This window comes from Colius striatus, chromosome 5 (genome assembly GCF_028858725.1).
Source record: "Colius striatus isolate bColStr4 chromosome 5, bColStr4.1.hap1, whole genome shotgun sequence".
NCBI classification, from domain to species: Eukaryota; Metazoa; Chordata; class Aves; order Coliiformes; family Coliidae; genus Colius; species Colius striatus.
In genome coordinates this window covers 26,113,934-26,133,856 of record NC_084763.1, presented here as the reverse complement: position 1 = coordinate 26,133,856, position 19,923 = coordinate 26,113,934, and the positions used below count along the sequence as shown (strand labels likewise).

Here is a 19,923-nt window from a genome sequence, read left to right as displayed (position 1 = left end):
CCCAGGCCCGCGCCACCCACAACTACATCTCCCGGCGTGCCGCGCGCACGGCCAGCTACCGCCACCCCCCCCCCCCGGCCCGTGGCTGCGGGGGAGATGTCCCGAGCAGGTGGGGGAGACCTGGGCCGCCCTTCCCCCGCCTGCCTGTGAGCCGGGCGCGCAGGCACAGGGCTGGCTCGGAAAGCCGTTACAAAGGAGGAGCGGAGCGGAGAAGGGGGCACAGGCCCTGCCTTCCACATGGAAACTGCCGGGCCGGCGCAGGGCAGAGGACCCCCTCGGGCGAGGCTGCGGCGCGGTTCCCGCGCGCTGTCAGTTATGAGCCCGCGCGGCGGGCGGGTGCCGCGGGTTGGCCAGCGCCGCGCGCGGCCCCGCCCGCCCCCCGCCGGATTCGCTGTCACTCGGTGCCGCGGCCGCGGGCGGCCCGAGCGCTCCGGCTGGGCCTCGCCCCGCCCCGCCCCGCGGCCGCCGCGCTCCGCCTTCCGCCCGCCCGCCCTCCCTCCCCTCGCGCTGTCAAGCGCGGCACGAGCGCGGGAGCAGGGGCCGCCCGCCCGCGCCGAGGACAGCCCCCTCCCCCGCCCCGCAGCGCGCGCCCCGGCGGCCACGCCCCCTCTCATCCGGCGCGCGGCACGGGCGGCCGGGAGAGCAGGAGGAGGAGGAAGCCGAGGGCCCTGGGCCTGCCCCGCTGCCGCCGGGGCCGGGCTCGCTGGGCGCCGCGTCCCGCCCCCGCCCCGCCTCCCGCTGCCGCCGGCGTGGGGAGCCGCGCTGAGGCGGAGCGGGGCGGCCGCGAGGCTGGCGGCTGGGCTCGCTTTCCTGCTCAGTGGGCGTCAGGCGGGCCCGGCGGGCCCCGCCCCCTGGCCGCCCGGCCGGCCCGCGGCTGTCACTCAAGGCGGCGGGCTGAGGCCGGCGACGGCGGCGGGCGGAGAGAGAGGCAGCTACGCCACAGCCCAGCGGCGGCCATTCGTGGAAAAATAGGCCGTCCCGCTCCTCCCAGCTCCGGCTGCGACCGGCCTTCTCCCCGCTACCCCCACCCCACCCTCCGCCTCCTCCTCCTCCTTCTCCTCCCCCCTAGAGCGGCGCCTCAGCGGGGCATTAATGCGGGATGAGCGGTATGTAACCCCCTCCCTCTCTCCCTCCCGTGCACACCCCTCCCTCCCTCTGCTCCTCCCTCCACCCTTCATCCCCCCTCTATCCCGCCCTCCTGGGTTCCCCCTTTTCTTCTCCGCTTCTCCCCCTTCTTACCCTCCACCCCTCCTGTTGCCCCTCCGCCCATCCGCGCTGTTTCCTCGTATGCCCCCTTTCTTCTCTTCCTCCCCTGCCTGCCCCTCCGACTTGCCTCCTCCGTACCTCCCTCCTCCATTCCCCCTTTCTTCGGTAGCCCTCCCTCCTGTGCACATCCCTCCCTCCTTCATTCCTCTTTTCCTCCCTCTTTCCCTCCCATGCACAACCCTCCTCCTGCCCCCTAAAGCATCGACGGCCACTGAGTGGCCGTCGATGCTTTAGGGGGCAGGAGGAGGAGGAGGGTTGTGGGTGGTTTTTTCCTGCTGTCTCTGGGAGAGGAAACCAAACCTCCCCTTTCTGGGTGTTAACTCCCAGCCCCCATGGGTTGGGTTTCAAACCACGTTTCTTAGGACTCGTTCTTTTGTAATAATGATTTGCACTGTTGTTTTTAGGAAAAGGTAAAGGCGACAACAGAAAACGATATGCTCGTGGGTTTTCTTATTGTATAAATGAAGGTGAATAATTAACCTGTTACACTTGATATTTTTGCAGATCAAAAGAAGGAGGAAACTATGCCCACAGAGGGAGAGAAATCTCCCGAGGCAGAGAATAACAACAATAATAATAAAAAAGGGAAATCTGGAGGCTCACAGGTAAAGCACACACACGGACAGGGGACTGCCCAAACTATTAGCATTTAAAATGAAATGTTCAGCTCACAGCGTTTCCTTCTCAGGGCATCTTTCTTTGGGTTGGATGAAATGTAGTTGGTTGGGTGCAATATTTTTACTGCCTGGACATGTTGGGTTTTTTTCAATTGTATTTTTGCAGTGATTAGCTGCTTTCCATGTAATAGAAGCATTTAAAAAAATATTTTACACGTGAAGTAAAACTGGATTGAGGATGTGGTTGAGGTCTTGGCTGTCAAATACTCATTGATAATTGAGGGCTTTATGTTTAAAGATTACTTACTGAAATGCATACTTCCTTATTCAAAGCTCTATCGTTGGTCTCTATGCAGAAGCAATTTTTTTTTCTGCTTCCTGTGTAAATCTTTGTGCTTATTTTTGATGGTTCATGCTCTTCTCCTGAATCTGTTCTGTTTTCGGTCTTTATGGACAGGATTCTCAGCCTTCACCTCTTGCTTTGCTAGCAGCCACTTGCAGCAAAATAGGAACTCCTGGTGAGAATCAAGGAACTGGACAGCAGCAAATTATTATAGATCCAAATCAAGGTTTGGTGCAGCTTCAGAATCAGCCACAGCAGTTAGAATTGGTAACAACCCAGCTTACTGGAAACGCTTGGCAGCTTGTTGCTGCTGCTCCTTCTGCTTCAAAAGAAAATAATGTTGCTCAACAAGGATCTTCTGTTGCCTCGAGCGCAGCAAGTCCCTCCAGCAGTAACAATGGAAGTACATCTCCTTCAAAAACCAAATCGGGCAGTTCTTCTGCAACAACTCCTGGACAATACCAAGTCATTCAAGTACAAAATCCAAGTGGTAGCGTCCAATACCAAGTGATCCCACAGATTCAGACAACAGAAGGTCAACAACTTCAAGTCAGTCCATCTAACGCTACTGGTCTACAAGACATACAGGGTCAAATTCAGCTTATTCCTGCAGGGAATAATCAAGCTATCCTTACTGCTGCAAATAGGACAGCTTCAGGAAATGTTATTGCTCAAAATCTAGCAAATCAGACAGTTCCAGTCCAAATTAGGCCTGGTGTTTCCATACCACTGCAACTGCAAACTATTCCTGGTACTCAGGCGCAAGTTGTCACAACATTACCTATAAACATTGGTGGGGTGACCCTAGCATTGCCTGTGATAAACAACGTGGCAGCTGGAGGGGGTTCGGGTCAAGTTGGCCAGTCTACTGAGAGTGGAGTTTCCAACGGAAATCAGCTATCATCTACACCTGTCACTTCTGCCTCTGTTAGTACAATGCCAGAGTCTCCTTCCTCATCTTCCACCTCTACGACCACTGCCTCAACATCTCTAACTAGCAGTGACACGCTAGTGAGCTCTGCAGAAACAGGCCAGTACACAAGCGCAGCAGGCAGCAGTTCGGAGCAGGCCACTGAAGAACCTCAAACAACTGCTACAGACTCTGAAGCCCAGAGCTCCAGTCAGCTTCAGTCCAATGGACTACAGAATGTCCAGGATCAGTCAGGTTCCCTTCAGCAGGTGCAAATTGTAGGGCAGCCTATTCTGCAGCAGATACAGATCCAGCAGCCTCAACAGCAGATTATTCAGGCCATTCCTCCACAGTCATTTCAGCTCCAGTCTGGACAGACTATACAGACCATCCAGCAGCAGCCTTTGCAGAATGTTCAACTGCAGGCAGTGAGTCCAACTCAGGTGCTCATCAGGGCTCCAACTTTAACACCATCAGGGCAGATCAGCTGGCAAACTGTACAGGTTCAAAATCTGCAAAGCCTTTCAAATCTTCAAGTTCAGAATGCTGGGTTACCCCAACAGCTAACCATTACCCCTGTGTCTTCAAGTGGTGGCACAACTATTGCCCAGATTGCACCAGTGGCTGTTGCTGGCACCCCTATCACTCTGAATGCTGCCCAGCTTGCTTCAGTACCTAATCTTCAAACAGTAAGTGTTGCCAACCTGGGTGCTGCAGGTGTTCAAGTTCAAGGAGTTCCTGTTACCATTACCAGTGTGGCGGGTGAGTGGTCTCAAAATGTTTTGGGTTTCTTTTGGCTTGGATTTTTTCTTTTTTTTTTTTTTCAATTGCAAGAATATCAGGCACTTTTAACTTAATGCCTTTTCAGAACCTTCTGTATTAAACATTAAACCCTTAACTATGAAGCACTACCTTGTACTTTTCGCTAAAATTCTGATTTTAAAATAAGTGCCACTTCCAAACCTTCAGTTAGTATTGTCAGTTGTGTCAATTGAAATGGAACTGTATTTGCTAAACTTAAATGGATCATAAATGGTCCTGTTCACAATAAAGGCCTCTAGACTTTGGGAGTTAATGTGAGACTACTATTAGAGCTTTGATATGTTTAAAAAACCAATAGAAAGCTTCTTCCAACCAGGCAGTACTCCAAATCTCTGCATGGGGGATGTAGTATGAGAAAAGTGACAGTATGTGAACTGGGGTGTCTCTTGTCATGGCATGCATTTGCATGGAACTCTTTGTTGTATTCTGCACTGGCTCTTAAAGTTGTTCCTTTAAAAGTTTGAATTTGGCCAAGAATAAGGTATGCTTGCATGCAGCATCGTTCCTGTGACTCATCTTTTTAAAAACATAAAAACAACTCGTAGCTGTATATTAGTACTTGGTGATGAACTTGGGTTATGTGTTATGAAGTGCCTGTTTGGTTATGCTGGACTAATAGTTGGGAGAGGAGCTAGGAAAAGGCTCTAGACTGGATAACAAAGCTTAATTATAAAGAAAATTCTGCGCTAGGTCTCTTTACTATATAAAATAATATATAAAATAATATAGATAACAGTAATAAACAGTGAAAAAACTGTTTGGTTATATTTCATTGAAGTAAAAGGGTTTTTTTATTGTAGTAGTTAAAAAAACTGTTGTCTTAACAAAACTTGACTATAGACATAGTTTTTGTAGTATAAAACTGTAAGAAAAAACTCATGTTTAGTGTCCAGTCTGCATAAACAAATCTTAGCATTGTATTGACTCTTAATCTGGGGGGAGGGGGAGGTTGTGTGTTGCTGTAATCATATGCTAAGATGGGAAATATTTAACTGCAAAAGGATTGTTCCTTTTAATTGAAACATTTTTTTGAGGAGACTAAATACAGTTTGATAATACAAAATTTGCCATTAGGAGAATTCCATCTACTGTGGTACTCTTCAGTGTTTGGTGGCATGTTGGAATACTGAGAGATGATTTGGATGCACTAAACCTGACTTACTAAACAAATGTTACAGAAATGTTAATCTGATTAATCAGAGTTAAAATCTTGACCTTGTGTTTAGTTGTAATGGTTCAAAAAGAAGTTTTAGTTAGCTGGAGCTGACCAGCTTCTGCAATATCTTGCAGCTCAGTTTGCCTTGGAAAAGTTTTTTCTTAATGGAAAGATGTTGATTGATTACTGCTCTTAGAAGTTCCTACTTTGGTAGGGAACTCTTTATAGGAAGCATGCTTTGGGAACAACCTTGCTCTGAAGGTACAGGAAGAACCTTTCCTCATACAGATTTTTTTTCCTGATTACTAATCATCTATAACTATCTAATAGAATCAGAATGGTAGGGGTTGGAAGGGACTTTTAGAGATCATCTAGTCCAACCCCCCTGCAGAAGCAGGTTCACCTAGATCTGGTCACATGGGAAGGTGTCCAGGTGGGTCTTGAAGAACCTCCAAGGAAGGAGACTCCACAACCCCTCTGGGCAGCCTGTGCCAGGGCTCCCTCACCCTCACAGTGAAACAGTTTTTTCATGTGTTTAAGTGGAACTTTTTCTGTTCCAGCTTCATCCCATTACCCCTTGTCCTGTTTCTAGCTACTATAGAAAAAAGGGATGTCACAACATCCTGACACCCACCCTTTAGATATTTGTAAATGTTAATAAGATCTCCCCTCAGTCTCCTCTTCTCCAGACTAAACAGCCCCAGTTCCCACAGCCTTTCCTCAAATGAAAGATGTTCCATTCCCCTGATCATCTTGGTGGCCCTGTGCTGGACTCTCTCCAGCACTTCCCTGTCGCTCTTGAGCTGAGGATCCCAGAACTGGACACAGGACTCCAGATGAGGCTTCACCAGGGCAGAGTAGAGGGAGAGAAGAACTTCCCTTGACCTGCTGGCCACACTCAGAAGAGTGTGATGCATCCCAGGATGCCATTGGCCTTCTTGGCCATGAGGGCACATTGCTGGCTCTTATTTAGTATATTTTCAATCAAGACTCCCAGGTCTCTCTGCAGAGCTGCTCTTCAGCAGTTCAACCCCCAGCCTGTCCTGGTGCATGGGGTTGTTCCTTCCCAGATGCAGGACTCTGCACTTGTCCTTGTTGAACCTCACAAGGTTCCTCTCTGCCCAACTCTCATGGTGGTCGAGATCCCACTGAATGGTAGTACAGCCTTGTGGGGAATCAGCCAGTCCTCCCAGTTTGGTGTCATCAGGGAACTTGCTGAGGGTACACTCTGTCCCCTAATCCAGGTCCTTGATGAAAACGTTGAACAAGACTTGCCCCAGAACTGATCCCTGTGGAACTCCACTGTAATACACCTTGATAAATATTGAAATAAAAGATTCTGAATATCATCTTGCTCAGTGATCTTGACTGCACATCTGATTGCATGTTATGTCTTCTAGAAACAAAGGTGTTGAGATTTGTAACTGGTGGTGAAGGAAGGGGAATGAGTCAAAAGTGTAGTGTTGGAGAAGCCAAGCCTTAGAGTTTGTTTGTTAGCTAAACTTAAGCTTTGGGACTTTTTTTTTTTTTTTTTTTCCCATCCCAGATCAGCTTCATGGCTCTTTCTGTAGCACATTTAATTCTATGCTATTAGCAGTGAATCTTCTGAGCTTTTCTCCATTTCTTTGTATATAATGTACTATTTCCTTTCACGAAGGCTTGAGGTTGTGGAGAAAGAACAAACCACAAACTTTGAGAATGAGAGATTAGCTACAATTTCCCTCATTTATCTCCAGTTCTCTCTTGTAAGACTTCCTGATGCTACACTCTGGGAATTGAAGACATGGTAGCATGGAAAGGGGAGTGAAGAGCATGATGTGCAGTCCTTAATGATATATTAAATATTCAAGTAAAGAATGGTTACGGAAGAGAAAATGACAAACATGCTGAAGTCTAAACTTTGCACCTCACTTATAAGAAATACACTATCTTGATCAGGGCTATTAACTTCCTCAGATTTGCTGTTTTATGTTCAAAATGTTTATTTCCCATGATGTTACAGAAAACCTAAAAAATTAAGCTATTTAGTTACCCCAACATCTTCAGACTGGTATTTCCATTCTTCTTCTGCAGTACCTACATTTGTCAATGTGAGCTCTTTTGTACGTTAATTGGAGTATCCCAAAGTGGATTCTTTGCTACAAAGAGCAGTAGTAGGTGTTAGAAATGAGACAGATGGAGGATGCCCAGAAAGTGTCAGGAGAAAGACTGAGTGAAGGACTTATCCCATGTGTTGATTCAGATGCTCCAACTCTATTAGGGAAGAAAAGTAATTTTGTCCTTCAAGAAAACTCAACTGATCAAGCCAGCTGAGTTTTGGGGAGTAGGAGTGGGGAGCAGAGAGGGGAATCACAGGAAGTATTTGTGTTCTGTTTCTGTTCCCTGAACATTGATTTTCCTAGTTATTTCTACAATAGGGTAATTTAGGTATTGCTTTCTTAGATTTTAAGTAGTAAATGAAAGAGTAAAGCAGTAGAACTCTAACTGCGAAGAACAAAAATTTCTTAGCCTATAACTCTTATGGAAATGTTAAGCTGTAGAACTATTCTGGAAAAGCATATTTCCAAAAAAATTTTTTTTTACAGAGTCTAAATTCCAAAAGAGACAATTTTACATTGGGAAGAAAAATACTAAAATCTTCAAGTAAATATTACATTTTGGTCTCCTCTTTAAAACTCTGTGTTACTCTGGCTGGTACCAAGGTGTGTAGGCTTCATTGTAAACCAAGCAAGATGTTTGGGTGTTTTTGTTGTGTTTTTCAGTTAAAAGTTCAAATGTTACTCTTGGTAAATATCACAATTTGGGTAGTATGTTGTGTATGATTAAAAAACAGGGTGAAGCAGATAAATTCTCACATCTCCGTTTTTTGGTCTGAGGGAAAACTCATTTGATATCAATGATGAAGAGGAAAGTTACTTTTTTACAGTGAACACTAACACCAGATGTCCGGATAGATTGTGGACTCACCATCTTTGGAGATACTCAGAATTTGTCTGAACATGATCCTGGACAACCTGGGTAGCCCTGCTTGAGCAGGCAGGGTGGTTGGACCAGAGGACCTCCAGAGGTCCCTTCTAGTCTGCACCATTCTGTGATTCTGTGAAATTTGGTTAAGAAGATATAGTAAGTGTCAGTCAAAGGAGTAATTAAATGTATGAGAAGATGGAAACTAAGTATCTGAGCCGTAAAGACAGATCTTTAAGCAATTCTTTAATTAAGAGCTAATCAAACAATGGACTACATAAAAGCAGCCTTGTTTACTTGAACATGCAGGCATCTACAAAGACTTGCCTTGCTATCAGATCAGTACCTGTCATGGCCTTGAAGCAAGCTAGTTCTGCACAGTGTAAACTACATTCTTCTGTGCTACGTGAATTGTTTCATACATGATTCCCAGTGGAATGGGATTGCCTTTAGTGTTAATAGGTGGCGACTTCCTGAATCTAGCCCCTATGAGCTTGAGGACAAGCAGGTCCTGCACAGTTCCTGTGCCTTTTTTAAAGGTTTCTGCTGTGATAGCTGCAAATGCAAGTTCAAAGGGTTCCTGTCCCCCACCCCCCCATCCTCTTCTTAAAAATAAGGTATCCTTTACCTTTTTAAAGCTTATTTTCAGGCCCTTTTTAATTGTCCAGTTATCTTAATTGACAACGTAGGTGACTATGTGGAGAGACCTTGTTTTAGTATTAGATAGTTCTAAGAAAAATGTATACTTCTTAAACACATTTCTTTTTGGTCTACAAAGTTGCTTTGTCCCTCAACATATTGGTCTTGGAGTATATTTGTTTTAGGAGTAACATGGACTGTGCACAGTTGTGGATGCTGAAGAGTATAGAGTGAGATAAACCAGAACAGTTAAACTGTAATGAAATGCTGAGTATTTATGGCTTCTCTATAAAGTTTTGTGCTCTGCCTATAGGATTTCTTTCAGTGGAGACTTCAGAAGAGGTTGCAAGCTTTTTCTGAGCTTGTTCATTATTTTATTTTTTTACTGGAAGTGTGGATCTGGTGGTGATGATGTGTTCTCAGAATAATTACCTGTGTCTTATGAAAAGAAAAGGTAATAGGTCAGACTTTCATTTACCTTAAAAATGCATCCTGACAGAATTTAGAGTTAAATGATGATGGTGTTTGTCCCGTACAAAAGTGTATGAAATACCTCTGTTTCAAAAATAGTGAAAAATATTGCTTGTATTTTATGTATACTTAGTTGCATTAAGCAAAAGTCCCCAGATTCCATCACCTCGCAACTCAAGCCATTTGCTTTAAGATGAGTACTGACATGGCCTGAATCATGGGGAATTTGGAGTTTGTCCACCAAAAATAACCTGGGGAAATTACTTTTGTTCAGTGGGAAAGTCTGTTGCCTGGCAATACTGGAACTGAAGACTTTTATGTCTTTTGCAGGGATGTGCTGTGGATTCTAAAACAATTATTGACAATGAAGTCCAATACCATATGTTCTTATAGGGATGCTTTGAAAACATAATGGACCTTGCCCTTCTGTGTCATACTCTGTAGTAATGTGAGTTACTAAGGCATTTTCTCTTTGACAACCTATTTTTATTGTTAGTAGTTATGTGATTTGTCAATACCTCCAGGTCTCCCCGTGCTTGTTCATGCCTTCTCTCATTTGTTTGCATCCAACTTCAGCCAGTCAAGACTTTCTTTTATTTTCCTCTTTATTAATGCTTCTTGTATGGCAATCACTAGTTTTGTGACTTGCTGTTCAAAGACTGAAGACATTGTTTAGCTGTAACTATTGTTCTGGCTCAAACTTTTCAGAGGAGTTTGGAATAGTCTACCTAATTCTCTAAACAGGAATGAAATGATACATAATATTAAACACATGTAACTCAGGAATAGTGACTGGAAGAAGGGAAACATCACACTTGTTTTAAAAAGAGGACACTGGGAATTATTAAGCAGCCAGCCTTATCTCTCTACCTGGTAAGATCATGCAACAGATCCTTCTAGAAGATGTGTCAAGGCATATGGCTGACAGATGCCATTAGGGACAACCGGCATAGCTTTACAAAGGGCAAATTGTGCCTGACTAATCTGGCAGCCTTTTGCAATGGAGCAACTGTGTTGGTAGGTAAGGGAAAAGTAGCAGATATTGTTTACCGTGACTTATGTAAGGCCTTTGATGCAGTCTCACACCATAGCCTTGGAGAGATATGGATTTTATGGGTGGACTATTTGATGGACAAGGAATTGACTGGATGGCTACATTCAAAGATTTCACATCAGTGGCTCAATTTCCAAATGGAGATTAGTAGTGGTGTCCTTCAGTGGTCTGTTTTGGAACCAGTACTGTTCAATATGTTTATCAATGACATGGCTGAATTAAGCACAACTGCAGCAAGTTTGCAGATGACACCGAGCTGAGTGGTGCAGTTGATATGTTTTAGGGAAGAGCTGCCATCGAGAGGAACCTTGAGAAGTGGGCCAATGCAAACCTCGCATAGTTCAGCAAGGCCAAGTACAAGGTCCTGCACCTGAGTCAGGGCAATCCCCAGTATCAGTAACAGTCTGGGTGATGAAAGTATTGAGAGCAGCCCTGTGGAAGAACACTGAAGGATATTGGTAGGTGAAAAATTGGATGTTGAGACAGCAAAATGTGCTTGCAGTGTAGAGAGTTGGTTGTATGCATGGCTGCATAAAAAGAAGTGAGGTCAACAGGTTAAGGGGTATGATTCTCTTCTCCACTCTTTGTCAGACCCCATCTGTAGTACCTTGTCCAGTTCCAGGGTCCCCAGAAGGAGACAGACACAGACCTATTGGGTGTGGGCCATGAAAGTAATCAGAGGGCTGCAAGGCATCTCCTATGAAGAAAGGCTGGGAGAATTGGGCTTGCTTAATCTGATGAAGCGAAGGCTCAGGGGAAACCTTATTGCAGCCCTTCAGTGCTCAAAGGGAGCTTATAATACATAGGCCTGCCTGCAGTTACAGGACAAGGGGCAGTGGTTTTAAACTAAAAGCAGATAGAGATTAAATATTAGGAGGAAGTTCTTCACTATGCGAGTGGTGAGGCACTGGAACAGATTGCCTAAAGTGGCTGTGGATGTCTTATCGCTTGAAGCGTTCAAGGCCAGGTTGGATGAAGCTTTGAGCAACCTGATCTAGTGAAACGTTGGCCCGTGGCATGGGAGTTGGGCCGAGATGATCTTTAAGGTCCCTTCTAACACAAACCATTTTATGATTCTTTGAAGAGTCAAAGATGTTTCTTGCCCTGTCTGATGCTGACTGCAGCTGCAGGTGATACTCTTCCCGCCATTCAGTGATCTGTGCCTTAGGTCTTGATGATTTAAAATAAAAGACTATTAAATAATCCTTGATGGATTTGTTTTCTGCGAATTTGTCCTTTTTGAGTCTGTGTAAATTTTTTACATGTTAATACTTTTCTCCAATATATTGTGTCTTAATTGTTGTGTAAGACATTTTTATTTAACGCTCTCAAACTCATGAAAAATTTAACAGTCTGATTCACCTTTATACCACTCACAGTCCTCTGTTATCTCTTTATTGGTTATTGAAGGACAGGAAGGTGTTTATTCTGAAGTTCTGGAATGTTAAAGTTCACATTGTTAAACGAAAGGAAGTGCATTTTCATGACAACATGTCACCTCTGGGTCTCCTTGCTCACATTAATGTAATAGTGAGTGTGTGTACAAGCAGAACTCAGATTGTGTAGCCTGGCAAAGGTATTTAAAATAGCAACTTTGCTCATAAATACCAAGTGAAGTAGATTTCTAATGAGGTGTTTCTACGCTATTAACTTAAAAAAAAAAATGTAAGTTCTTAGGTCTTCAAAGAAGAATGCTAGTAAAACTGTATTTCCCTACCAGCATATGTGGTCTTATAAAAATATTTAATCAATACAGGTGCACTCTGACAATATCAGGTTTTGCTATTCTCTCTCATTCCCTATTGTCAGATATAGATTAGGAAATGAATTGGCTGAACTTTGTTGTTCAGAAAATGTCAAGCAAGCAAAGTAACTGAAGCAGAAACTGAAGCACATCTTCATCAGCCTGGTTTTTTTTGTTTTTTGTTTTTGTTTTACTGTGCATAGATCTGCACTCAGAAAACCATTACTGTCTGAGGCTGGAGGGTGGCAAGAAGCATATTCGAAATCTGATTTCAATAGTTTCCTTGGTGTAACTTAAATTATAGGGTACTTAGCTTCACATGATTTTGGTACTGGTAGATAAATCAGTTTTTACTGCTTTAATATATTAAAAATGTTTAATGGTGATTGTTGAAAAATCTGACTGTATATGGAATGGGATGCCATATTCTAAGAGGAATGTAAATTTCAAGTATAAATGTTATTGTAGAAAATCAACTCTGTTTTTCAATGGCAAATGATTTTACTGGATAATTTAGTTAATAAAAGATGTTTTATATATATGGTATAGCATAGTAGCTTTGGAAGTAATCAGGACTGCAAAATGAAATGTAATTTTTACAATGAACATTTTGCTCTTCTCATGACACTTTCTTCAAAACAATAGCTCTGGACATCTGCAATCTCTTGAAATGTAGCAGCCAAGCACATGCTTAGATGAGTTTGACGTATAGCTTTTATGGATTTCTGTATGCATCTATTCTGAAGAATGGAGTTTCCACTTGTGTCTAATACTGCTGACAATGGATAACAGCTGCATACATCATTGGTAAACCACATTATCCCAACACACATACTTAGTCTTAATAGATTGGCAGACTAATACAATTTTGTTGAAAAGGAAAAATTATCAGTTAATATCCTCCTGCCAAAAAAACCTTGGGATACGTATTAGGTACAAGTCTGACTTTCCTTAATTATAGAGTAGTTTCAAGTGATTCTGTGACTTGCTGCTTTAGTCATTAGGAAGTAAACTGACAGAAGATAACAAACTCTTCAACTTGTTCTGAACCAAAAAGGAAGATTACACATATGGTTTTAAAGGCATAACAAAGTTAGAGAATATGGTGGAATTTCTCGGGGGTTGGACCTTAGAGATTTATGTGGCCTTTCTTTTGTGAGTCTGTAATATGAAGCTTTGTTGGTCATTGCCTGGTGAATACAAGTTACAGTTTTTATGTCTTTAATAAACAAATTAAACTTTGTGTTGGTTAACCTACCCTACCCATAGGCTGTTATAAACCCAAAGCCTATGTCTCAAGTTTAGTCTTACTGTAAAAGGTCTTTAAAAAATGTTTTATGAATCTTGATTTTCCTGATAATAAATTTTAATCACCTTGTTAGTATTTTTCAATTCTGAATAAATTATCAACTGCCATAAAACAAGCTAGTTTTAAAGTCAGCTCTCTTCCTTTCTGTTGAAAGGGTTTTCCTTTTCCTGTGTATGTACCTGTTAATTAATCCCTCCTGTGTAAAGAGGTGTCTTTATCAATATGAAGAGAACATTTCACATGTCCTTGAAGGGAAGACTTTGGCTATTCATGAACTCTCTAGTCAAGTATAAAATATATAAGCTAGCTAAACTTTAGTCAAACCCCACAAAATCCAACTAAAAAAATCTGCATCCCTATCAGCAAAATAAAAATAGAGTACTGGAAACTTAGCTTGCATTTTTTTCACATCAATCTCCTGTCCTTTCATGATTAGACTGTTATTATTTCTATGGTAATCCACAGGAATTGAACAGAGACACTAAGAAACAAACTAACTGAGGCTAGTATTTTAGTTTCTATATAGCAGAAGTGTGTAAGATAGGCATTTGATTTTGTTTTATTTTGAGGTTATGATTTTCGTTGGTTTTGGGCGTTTTTTATTACAGTTTTCAGGTATTGAGCTCCTCTAGTCAGATTGTAGATTAACAAGTCAGCAAGATCTTTCTAGTCCTGTCCTATTTCAGAGTTAAGAAAAAGAGTTAGAAAGAAGAACTGAGTCATGTTCTATGGTGGCTGTAGAGTAATCTGAGGGTTGTGGTGGTCTGATGGGGTAAAGGAAGATGTTCCATAACAGTAAACTTAAAAACCTCTATTTCTTAGATCTACTAGTAGTTTCCATGCGATGTATCTGACAGTCTGCAGCACAGCTGGTACTTGGGTTTTTGGTTATCTACTTGCTCTAACATTCAATTCATAGGAAACTACCTGTTTTTAATCCTGCAGAAAAGTGTTGAATACTCATCTTAAGGACACTTTTCTTTTTGAATGTTTTTTCAGTGGTGATGAAAATCCATGAGTGGGATTTTTCTTTTGGAAGGCTTTCTTGCCTTAGCAGTAGTACAAGTTATGTTTCTGATTCCAACTCCTCTTTCAGAATACCTAAAAAAATTGACTATATTTTCATTCCATTTGAAGCTACAGCATCCAGAATAACCAGAGGCATAGCCTTGCATTGGCTGAAACCTCTACTTGGTTGTACAAGGCTAATTTTTTTCATTGTTTCTGTATCGATCGTTCTGTTTTCCACTTTAAACAGTAATAAACCCCCCCTCCACCCCACCCCCCCCCGCCGGCTTTCAGTTTAATGAAGGATACTACCAACTGGGGAAACTTTTGTCTCAAAGTACTGAAGTGACTTCAGGTTGTCCTAAAGGTCTTGGGTAAAACCTTATGGTTTTGAAAAGTACTTTCTTGAAATTTTAGGGTCATTGTTTTGTCCTTGTGCTGCCAATTTAATTCTTGCACAAAAGGGAAAACTTCAGTTTTTTAAGGTGTTTTAAACTGTTAAACATCATTTTTACTGCCTTTAATCTCATTCTTCCAAGTGGTATTTTTCACAGAAATTGAGCTTAATCATGCTGTTCAGTAATTTTTAAACTGAGACGTTTGATATAGGAAACTTTTGGAGGAGAAGGTAACAAGCTCTTGCAAATCTTGTTACGACTGGCAACAGGAAAAAGATGAAGAGTTAGAAACTTGCTTTGAGAAAAGTTAGAAACTTTGCCCTTGTAGATGGTAGAAAAGACATGTCTGGTTGGTGCTGCAGTTTGCACTGGAAACTTTCTTCTTATGGCAGCATGTGGACACAATGCTGTGCTGCCCCAAATTTCTAGTAGTAGCTGGGTGGATCTAATTCCTCTCTACTTAAAACTGATCTTCTCTACAGAATGTGTGGGTCCCTTCCATCAGCCCTTGTACAGAATTTTGGGGAATTCTTCCTCTATCACATGTTGTTTCTTCATAAATCTTTATAATCCACTGCTTCAGGGTAGAAGTGGGAGCAGAAATTGTCTGTGTACAGTTTAAGTATCACTGAATCACGTCATCTTCTATGTGAATACTGAAAGTCAGTGTTGTCTTCATTTGTATTTAATTTTAAGAAATGGTTTTCATTTTATTCTTCAGCATAAAACCTCTTTCCTAGTAGGATTTTTTTTGGGGAAAAAAAATATCTCTGATTGTAAGCTATTGCCAGAGACATCTTTCTTTTAAAATTTAAAGTCTTGGTTCCATCTTAAAGTATCATATTATATAACACATAAATATAATAGATATAATGAGTTATAAATATATGTAAATATAGACAATTATTATCTTATAAAAAGTTATCTTTATGTCTCTGTGGAAACAGAATATTAGATTCAATTGTGTTTGCAAGCTGATGGTACTTGGTGTATGCAGAGGAAGGGGAGAGAAGAAACCTGGTTTTCCCCTATTGTTTTACATTGTAAGTAGCTGAATGGGTGTATTACTGCATCAGCTCTGATGCTTGTAGACCTTTGGAATTCTACAGACTGTCATTAACTTTCCTCTTGCTGTCCTGTAGTGATATACATTGAATTAGGAATGTCAGTTGCAACCTTCTCTTTCAGTCTTAGAATATACAGTAGAACAAATTTTCATTTTTGCATTGTTAGCCACTCTGGCTCTAGGTATGTTTTGCAAAGTGTTCCCCAGATTTTGCAGTAAGGTGCAAGCTGCTGAGAACTCCATCATTAGTTCCGACATCTTTTTGACTGATGAATGCTAGTTGCATGACAGCAACAGGAAATCTATACAAATTGTTCTGGGGAACTATGTACCAGAAGCTAGAAGTGTCCTTTTCATACTCTTAAATTTCTCTTCCAAGAGTAGTTTTTTGTGCTTGCTGCTTCAGGTGAACAAGAATGCAGATGCAATATGTAGTAAAAGAAAACTTCTTTTGACTTACGGGTGGTCAAGTCTAATAACCATGATCTTCAGTGGTCAATAGCTCTGTAGCAAAGTTCCTTCTAGGTACTGTGCATTAGCTTTCTTTAGTCATCCAGATGGTGTTATGGGAGTGATTATTTTGCAAATTAGTTTGGAAGGTTAAAATGGATTGAGATGTATTTGTTTGTGAGTATATATATTATTTGGCTTCATAATAATTACTTGAAATTGTTGCGTTTTCTTGCATGAATGTGTGACAGACTTATGTGGATGGGAAAGCGTATGAGTTGTAACTTCTAAGATGCAGTTTTAATGAAAAATTGGAAAGCTCATTGATACTGAAGAACAGATGTGCAATCCTTTGTCTTGATAATCCTTTATCTTGTGATAAGCAATTAAGTAAATGCATTACTTATTAAATGGGAAAAATTAGTGATTAAGATTGTGCAGATTCTATTCGAGAAGCTTAAAAAATTTCTATAATGTTACTATTAATTACATTCAGTCATAATTATATGTACAATATTGCAATGAGTAAGAGTTTTATTGCACTTGATTTGCAAGATAAATACTATATCAGATTGCCTTGTTATTTGTATGTTGTCTTGTCATCAAATAAATGGTTACTATCCAAAAGAGAGAACTTGGATCTGAGAGAAAATGAAATGCAATGGAGTAGTTAGTGTACAAAGTAACACTAATACCAACATTTTATTATAACCTGAGATCAAGTTCAGTCATACATTAAGTTCAGTGGCGATTTTCTTAATGGAGAATGTTTTGCAGTTTCAGGAAATGACTAGTAAAGAAGTCATGGAAACTTGAAAAAAAGTTGTTCTTTTCAAAAAGCAGATGTGCATATGTGGTGACTGCTTTGACAACTCATATAGAATAACACAGCTGAACTGATGTGTGGCTTTATTCCCTCATCTAATGATTTGTTTAGACCTCTTTCTGAAATATGTGTTGAAAGATGAGAGGTCTTGTTGCTGAAAGTTTTGGTTATGAATGGTGAAGTATAGTGATATCAGGTCTTGTGGTTTGGAGCATGTCAGGAAAAAGCAATATCAAATGATCTCTTGATTGTAGCAGAATTTCTGGAGGCCTTTAAGTGGTATTTCAGTGCCCCTAGTAAAATGTCATATGGGTTATCTGTAATAAGTCTTTTTTTCCTCTGTGAAGAAAAGTATCAGATCCTGTATGGGTAACATTATTATAGCCACCTGTTTTCAGAATAAGCAGGGCTTGTTTCAAATAAAAAAGCTAATTGATATCTAGACCCTCTCTGTTGAAAAATCCTCATTTTTATAAACTTTTAGAAGTGGCCCTGAGTTAATTTTGTAGGCCGAGGACAAACTCATATCAACAATTACATTTTCTCAGTATCTTTTCTCGAATAAACTTGATTTAAGGAATAACAAAATTGATTCATCTTCCCTTAATGAGTATCAATGTTGTAAAAGTTAAAGCCCTTAGTAATCCAGAGTGGATTTTAGTTTCAAAAAACTCAAAATACAACTCAAGACAGCAGTAAGCTAACTTTGAGGTTTAGACCAGCGCATGTTGTCTCAAGATGTTTTGTGAAAATTTTTAGATTTTTCTTCAAGAGAAGATTATTCAACTGGCCCAAAGTACACTCATTTTATTCTCAAAGTACAAGAATAAAGAACTTTCTGTTTAACACTTTAAAATATAGTAGATGTGTTTCTTTGTATCCTGGGTACTACTAGTGAAATAGCTTGTTGGATGCTCTTTCAGGACTGCAAAACAAAAATTAAGCCCAGAAATTACATTATTGAAGCTCCCAGTGTTTTCTGATAACTGTGTAAATCTCTGGCTAAGAATATGTCAGATGTGTACTTTCTTCCTTTTTTTTTTTGGACCTCAAAAGTAGATATTTGCTTGTTTAATCTTGTAGCCTGTTTTTCTTAGGGCTATTTGTGTTTCAGAACCTTCTGTTCTGAATTTAGTAAGTGGAATCCAAGAGAAGGGACTTTAAAGTAACATCTTCACAAGATTAACTTAAGTGGAAAATCAACATTCACATTAGAAGACATAATAACTTTGTTAATCTGTCTAAAGAGCAGTTATCTAATTACTGTTTAACAGAAACCATATGGATAATGTAATTGCTGATCAAACTTACTTCTGGCATCTTTTCTCTTGTAATTTCTTGTCACCTTTACAGTTATTCTGCAGAATTTCTACTCAGATGTATCACTACATTACGTTTAATAAATAGATTAAGATTGTAGCTCAGTAGTGTGTATCCTATACTCCTGGATACCTGTGGCCCTCACATGTGGGAGGGAAAGTTCAGAGCAGATAGAGTATCTGTCAGCAGTGATACTTGATATTCTGAAGAAGTATAAGACCACCCTTCTGTGGTGGTTTTCTCATGAGTTACAGACTGAAAGTTGGTTCATATAAAATCAGGACAACATAGAGAATTTTTAGAAATACTGAGCAGGCTTTCTCATAAACATGAACTAGTCAGATCCAGCCAGCAAGAGTTATGTGGTGGACATTCATCACTGTAGCACTAGTCATGGAGTGAGGAAAGGAGTTGTTCCTCAAATCACATCTTACTTGGAAAGCCTTGGTCTGTCACCTTGGGGGGAAGTTGCATTGAAATATGAATATAAAATCAAGAAAATCAGAGATAAAAAAATTGAGAGAAAATTAGACTACTTAGCTGTGTTCTGACCAGTCTGGTTAGGGACTTTTTTTTCTAAGATAGGGCTTTATGACATGGATGGAGTCACCCTTCTAACAGACTGTAGCAACAAATGATAATTCTTATTAATGGACTTGAAAATATGACTTACAATGAAAACAGCATAAGTGCAATCATACAAAAAGGTCACAGGAGAGAGATTAAAATAGTAGGTACCAGGTCCAGATGTATAGCTGCTTTGTAGTTAGAACTAATATTAAGATCGTACTGATCAAAATAAACATGTATGGACTCAGGACAGACACCCTACCCTCAAAAAGAAAATCTTGGAATAGTAATAGCTTTCTCTGCCTAAGGCAGAGAGACCATGGGCCTGGTTACTTTATATGCAAGACTGTACTTTTGAAGAAAGACCGGAGACTAATTAGGATGGAACCTCCTGCCTCATCAGGTGCTAGAAGCGGGATGGTGGCTTTTTCAGTCTATATGCCAGGCAGGGAACTCATATTTTTATTCTATTTAGTAAGATTTTTGCAAATACAGTGCAGGATGTGCTGCTGGGTGTGCTGGCTTTGCAGAGCTGCCCCCCAGCAGCCGTCTCTGTGCAGGCACAAAATGAAGCAGTATCTGAACTCTGTGTAGCTTGGCTTATGCATGAATCATGCTTAGGCATGGATCTGCTTTTTGGACAACAGTTATGGCAACCTAGTTGGAACTGCCAAGAGACCTTGCCCAGTCCAACTTGCTGGCTGCCAGTGGGGAGATGCCCTGTGGAAGCTCTCTAGACTGCAGTGTGCACTGACCTATTGCATGGGCACTCCATGAGCATCCTCCCCAGCCAAAGTGGGTAAGTGGCTCCTTGGTGCAACACATTTCAAGACATACTACTTTAACTAATGTATAGTTGGTAGTTTGGACAGTATTTGATAGTGGGCTGATTGTTGTGTGCATTTGTTTTCATGTACCTTGAACAGGTACATAAACTGAAGTTTATGAAATCGTGCATTTCATGCGTGCATTTGATTTTCGTGTATATTT

The 19,923-nt window shown here is 41.2% G+C and overlaps 1 protein-coding gene across 1 annotated transcript in view; it reads left to right on the top strand.

Annotated features, from left to right (window-relative positions):
• Nucleotides 1-834: 834 nt before the first annotated feature.
• SP4 (Sp4 transcription factor) overlaps nucleotides 835-19,923 on the top strand; it is a 33,136-nt gene continuing 14,047 nt past the window's right edge. The window contains exons 1-3 of the mRNA XM_061996840.1: nucleotides 835-1,106; nucleotides 1,771-1,871; nucleotides 2,341-3,898. Of these exons, the coding sequence (XP_061852824.1) occupies nucleotides 1,100-1,106; nucleotides 1,771-1,871; nucleotides 2,341-3,898 (1,666 nt within the window). The 5' untranslated portion in view covers nucleotides 835-1,099. The remainder of the gene's footprint in view (nucleotides 1,107-1,770; nucleotides 1,872-2,340; nucleotides 3,899-19,923) is intronic.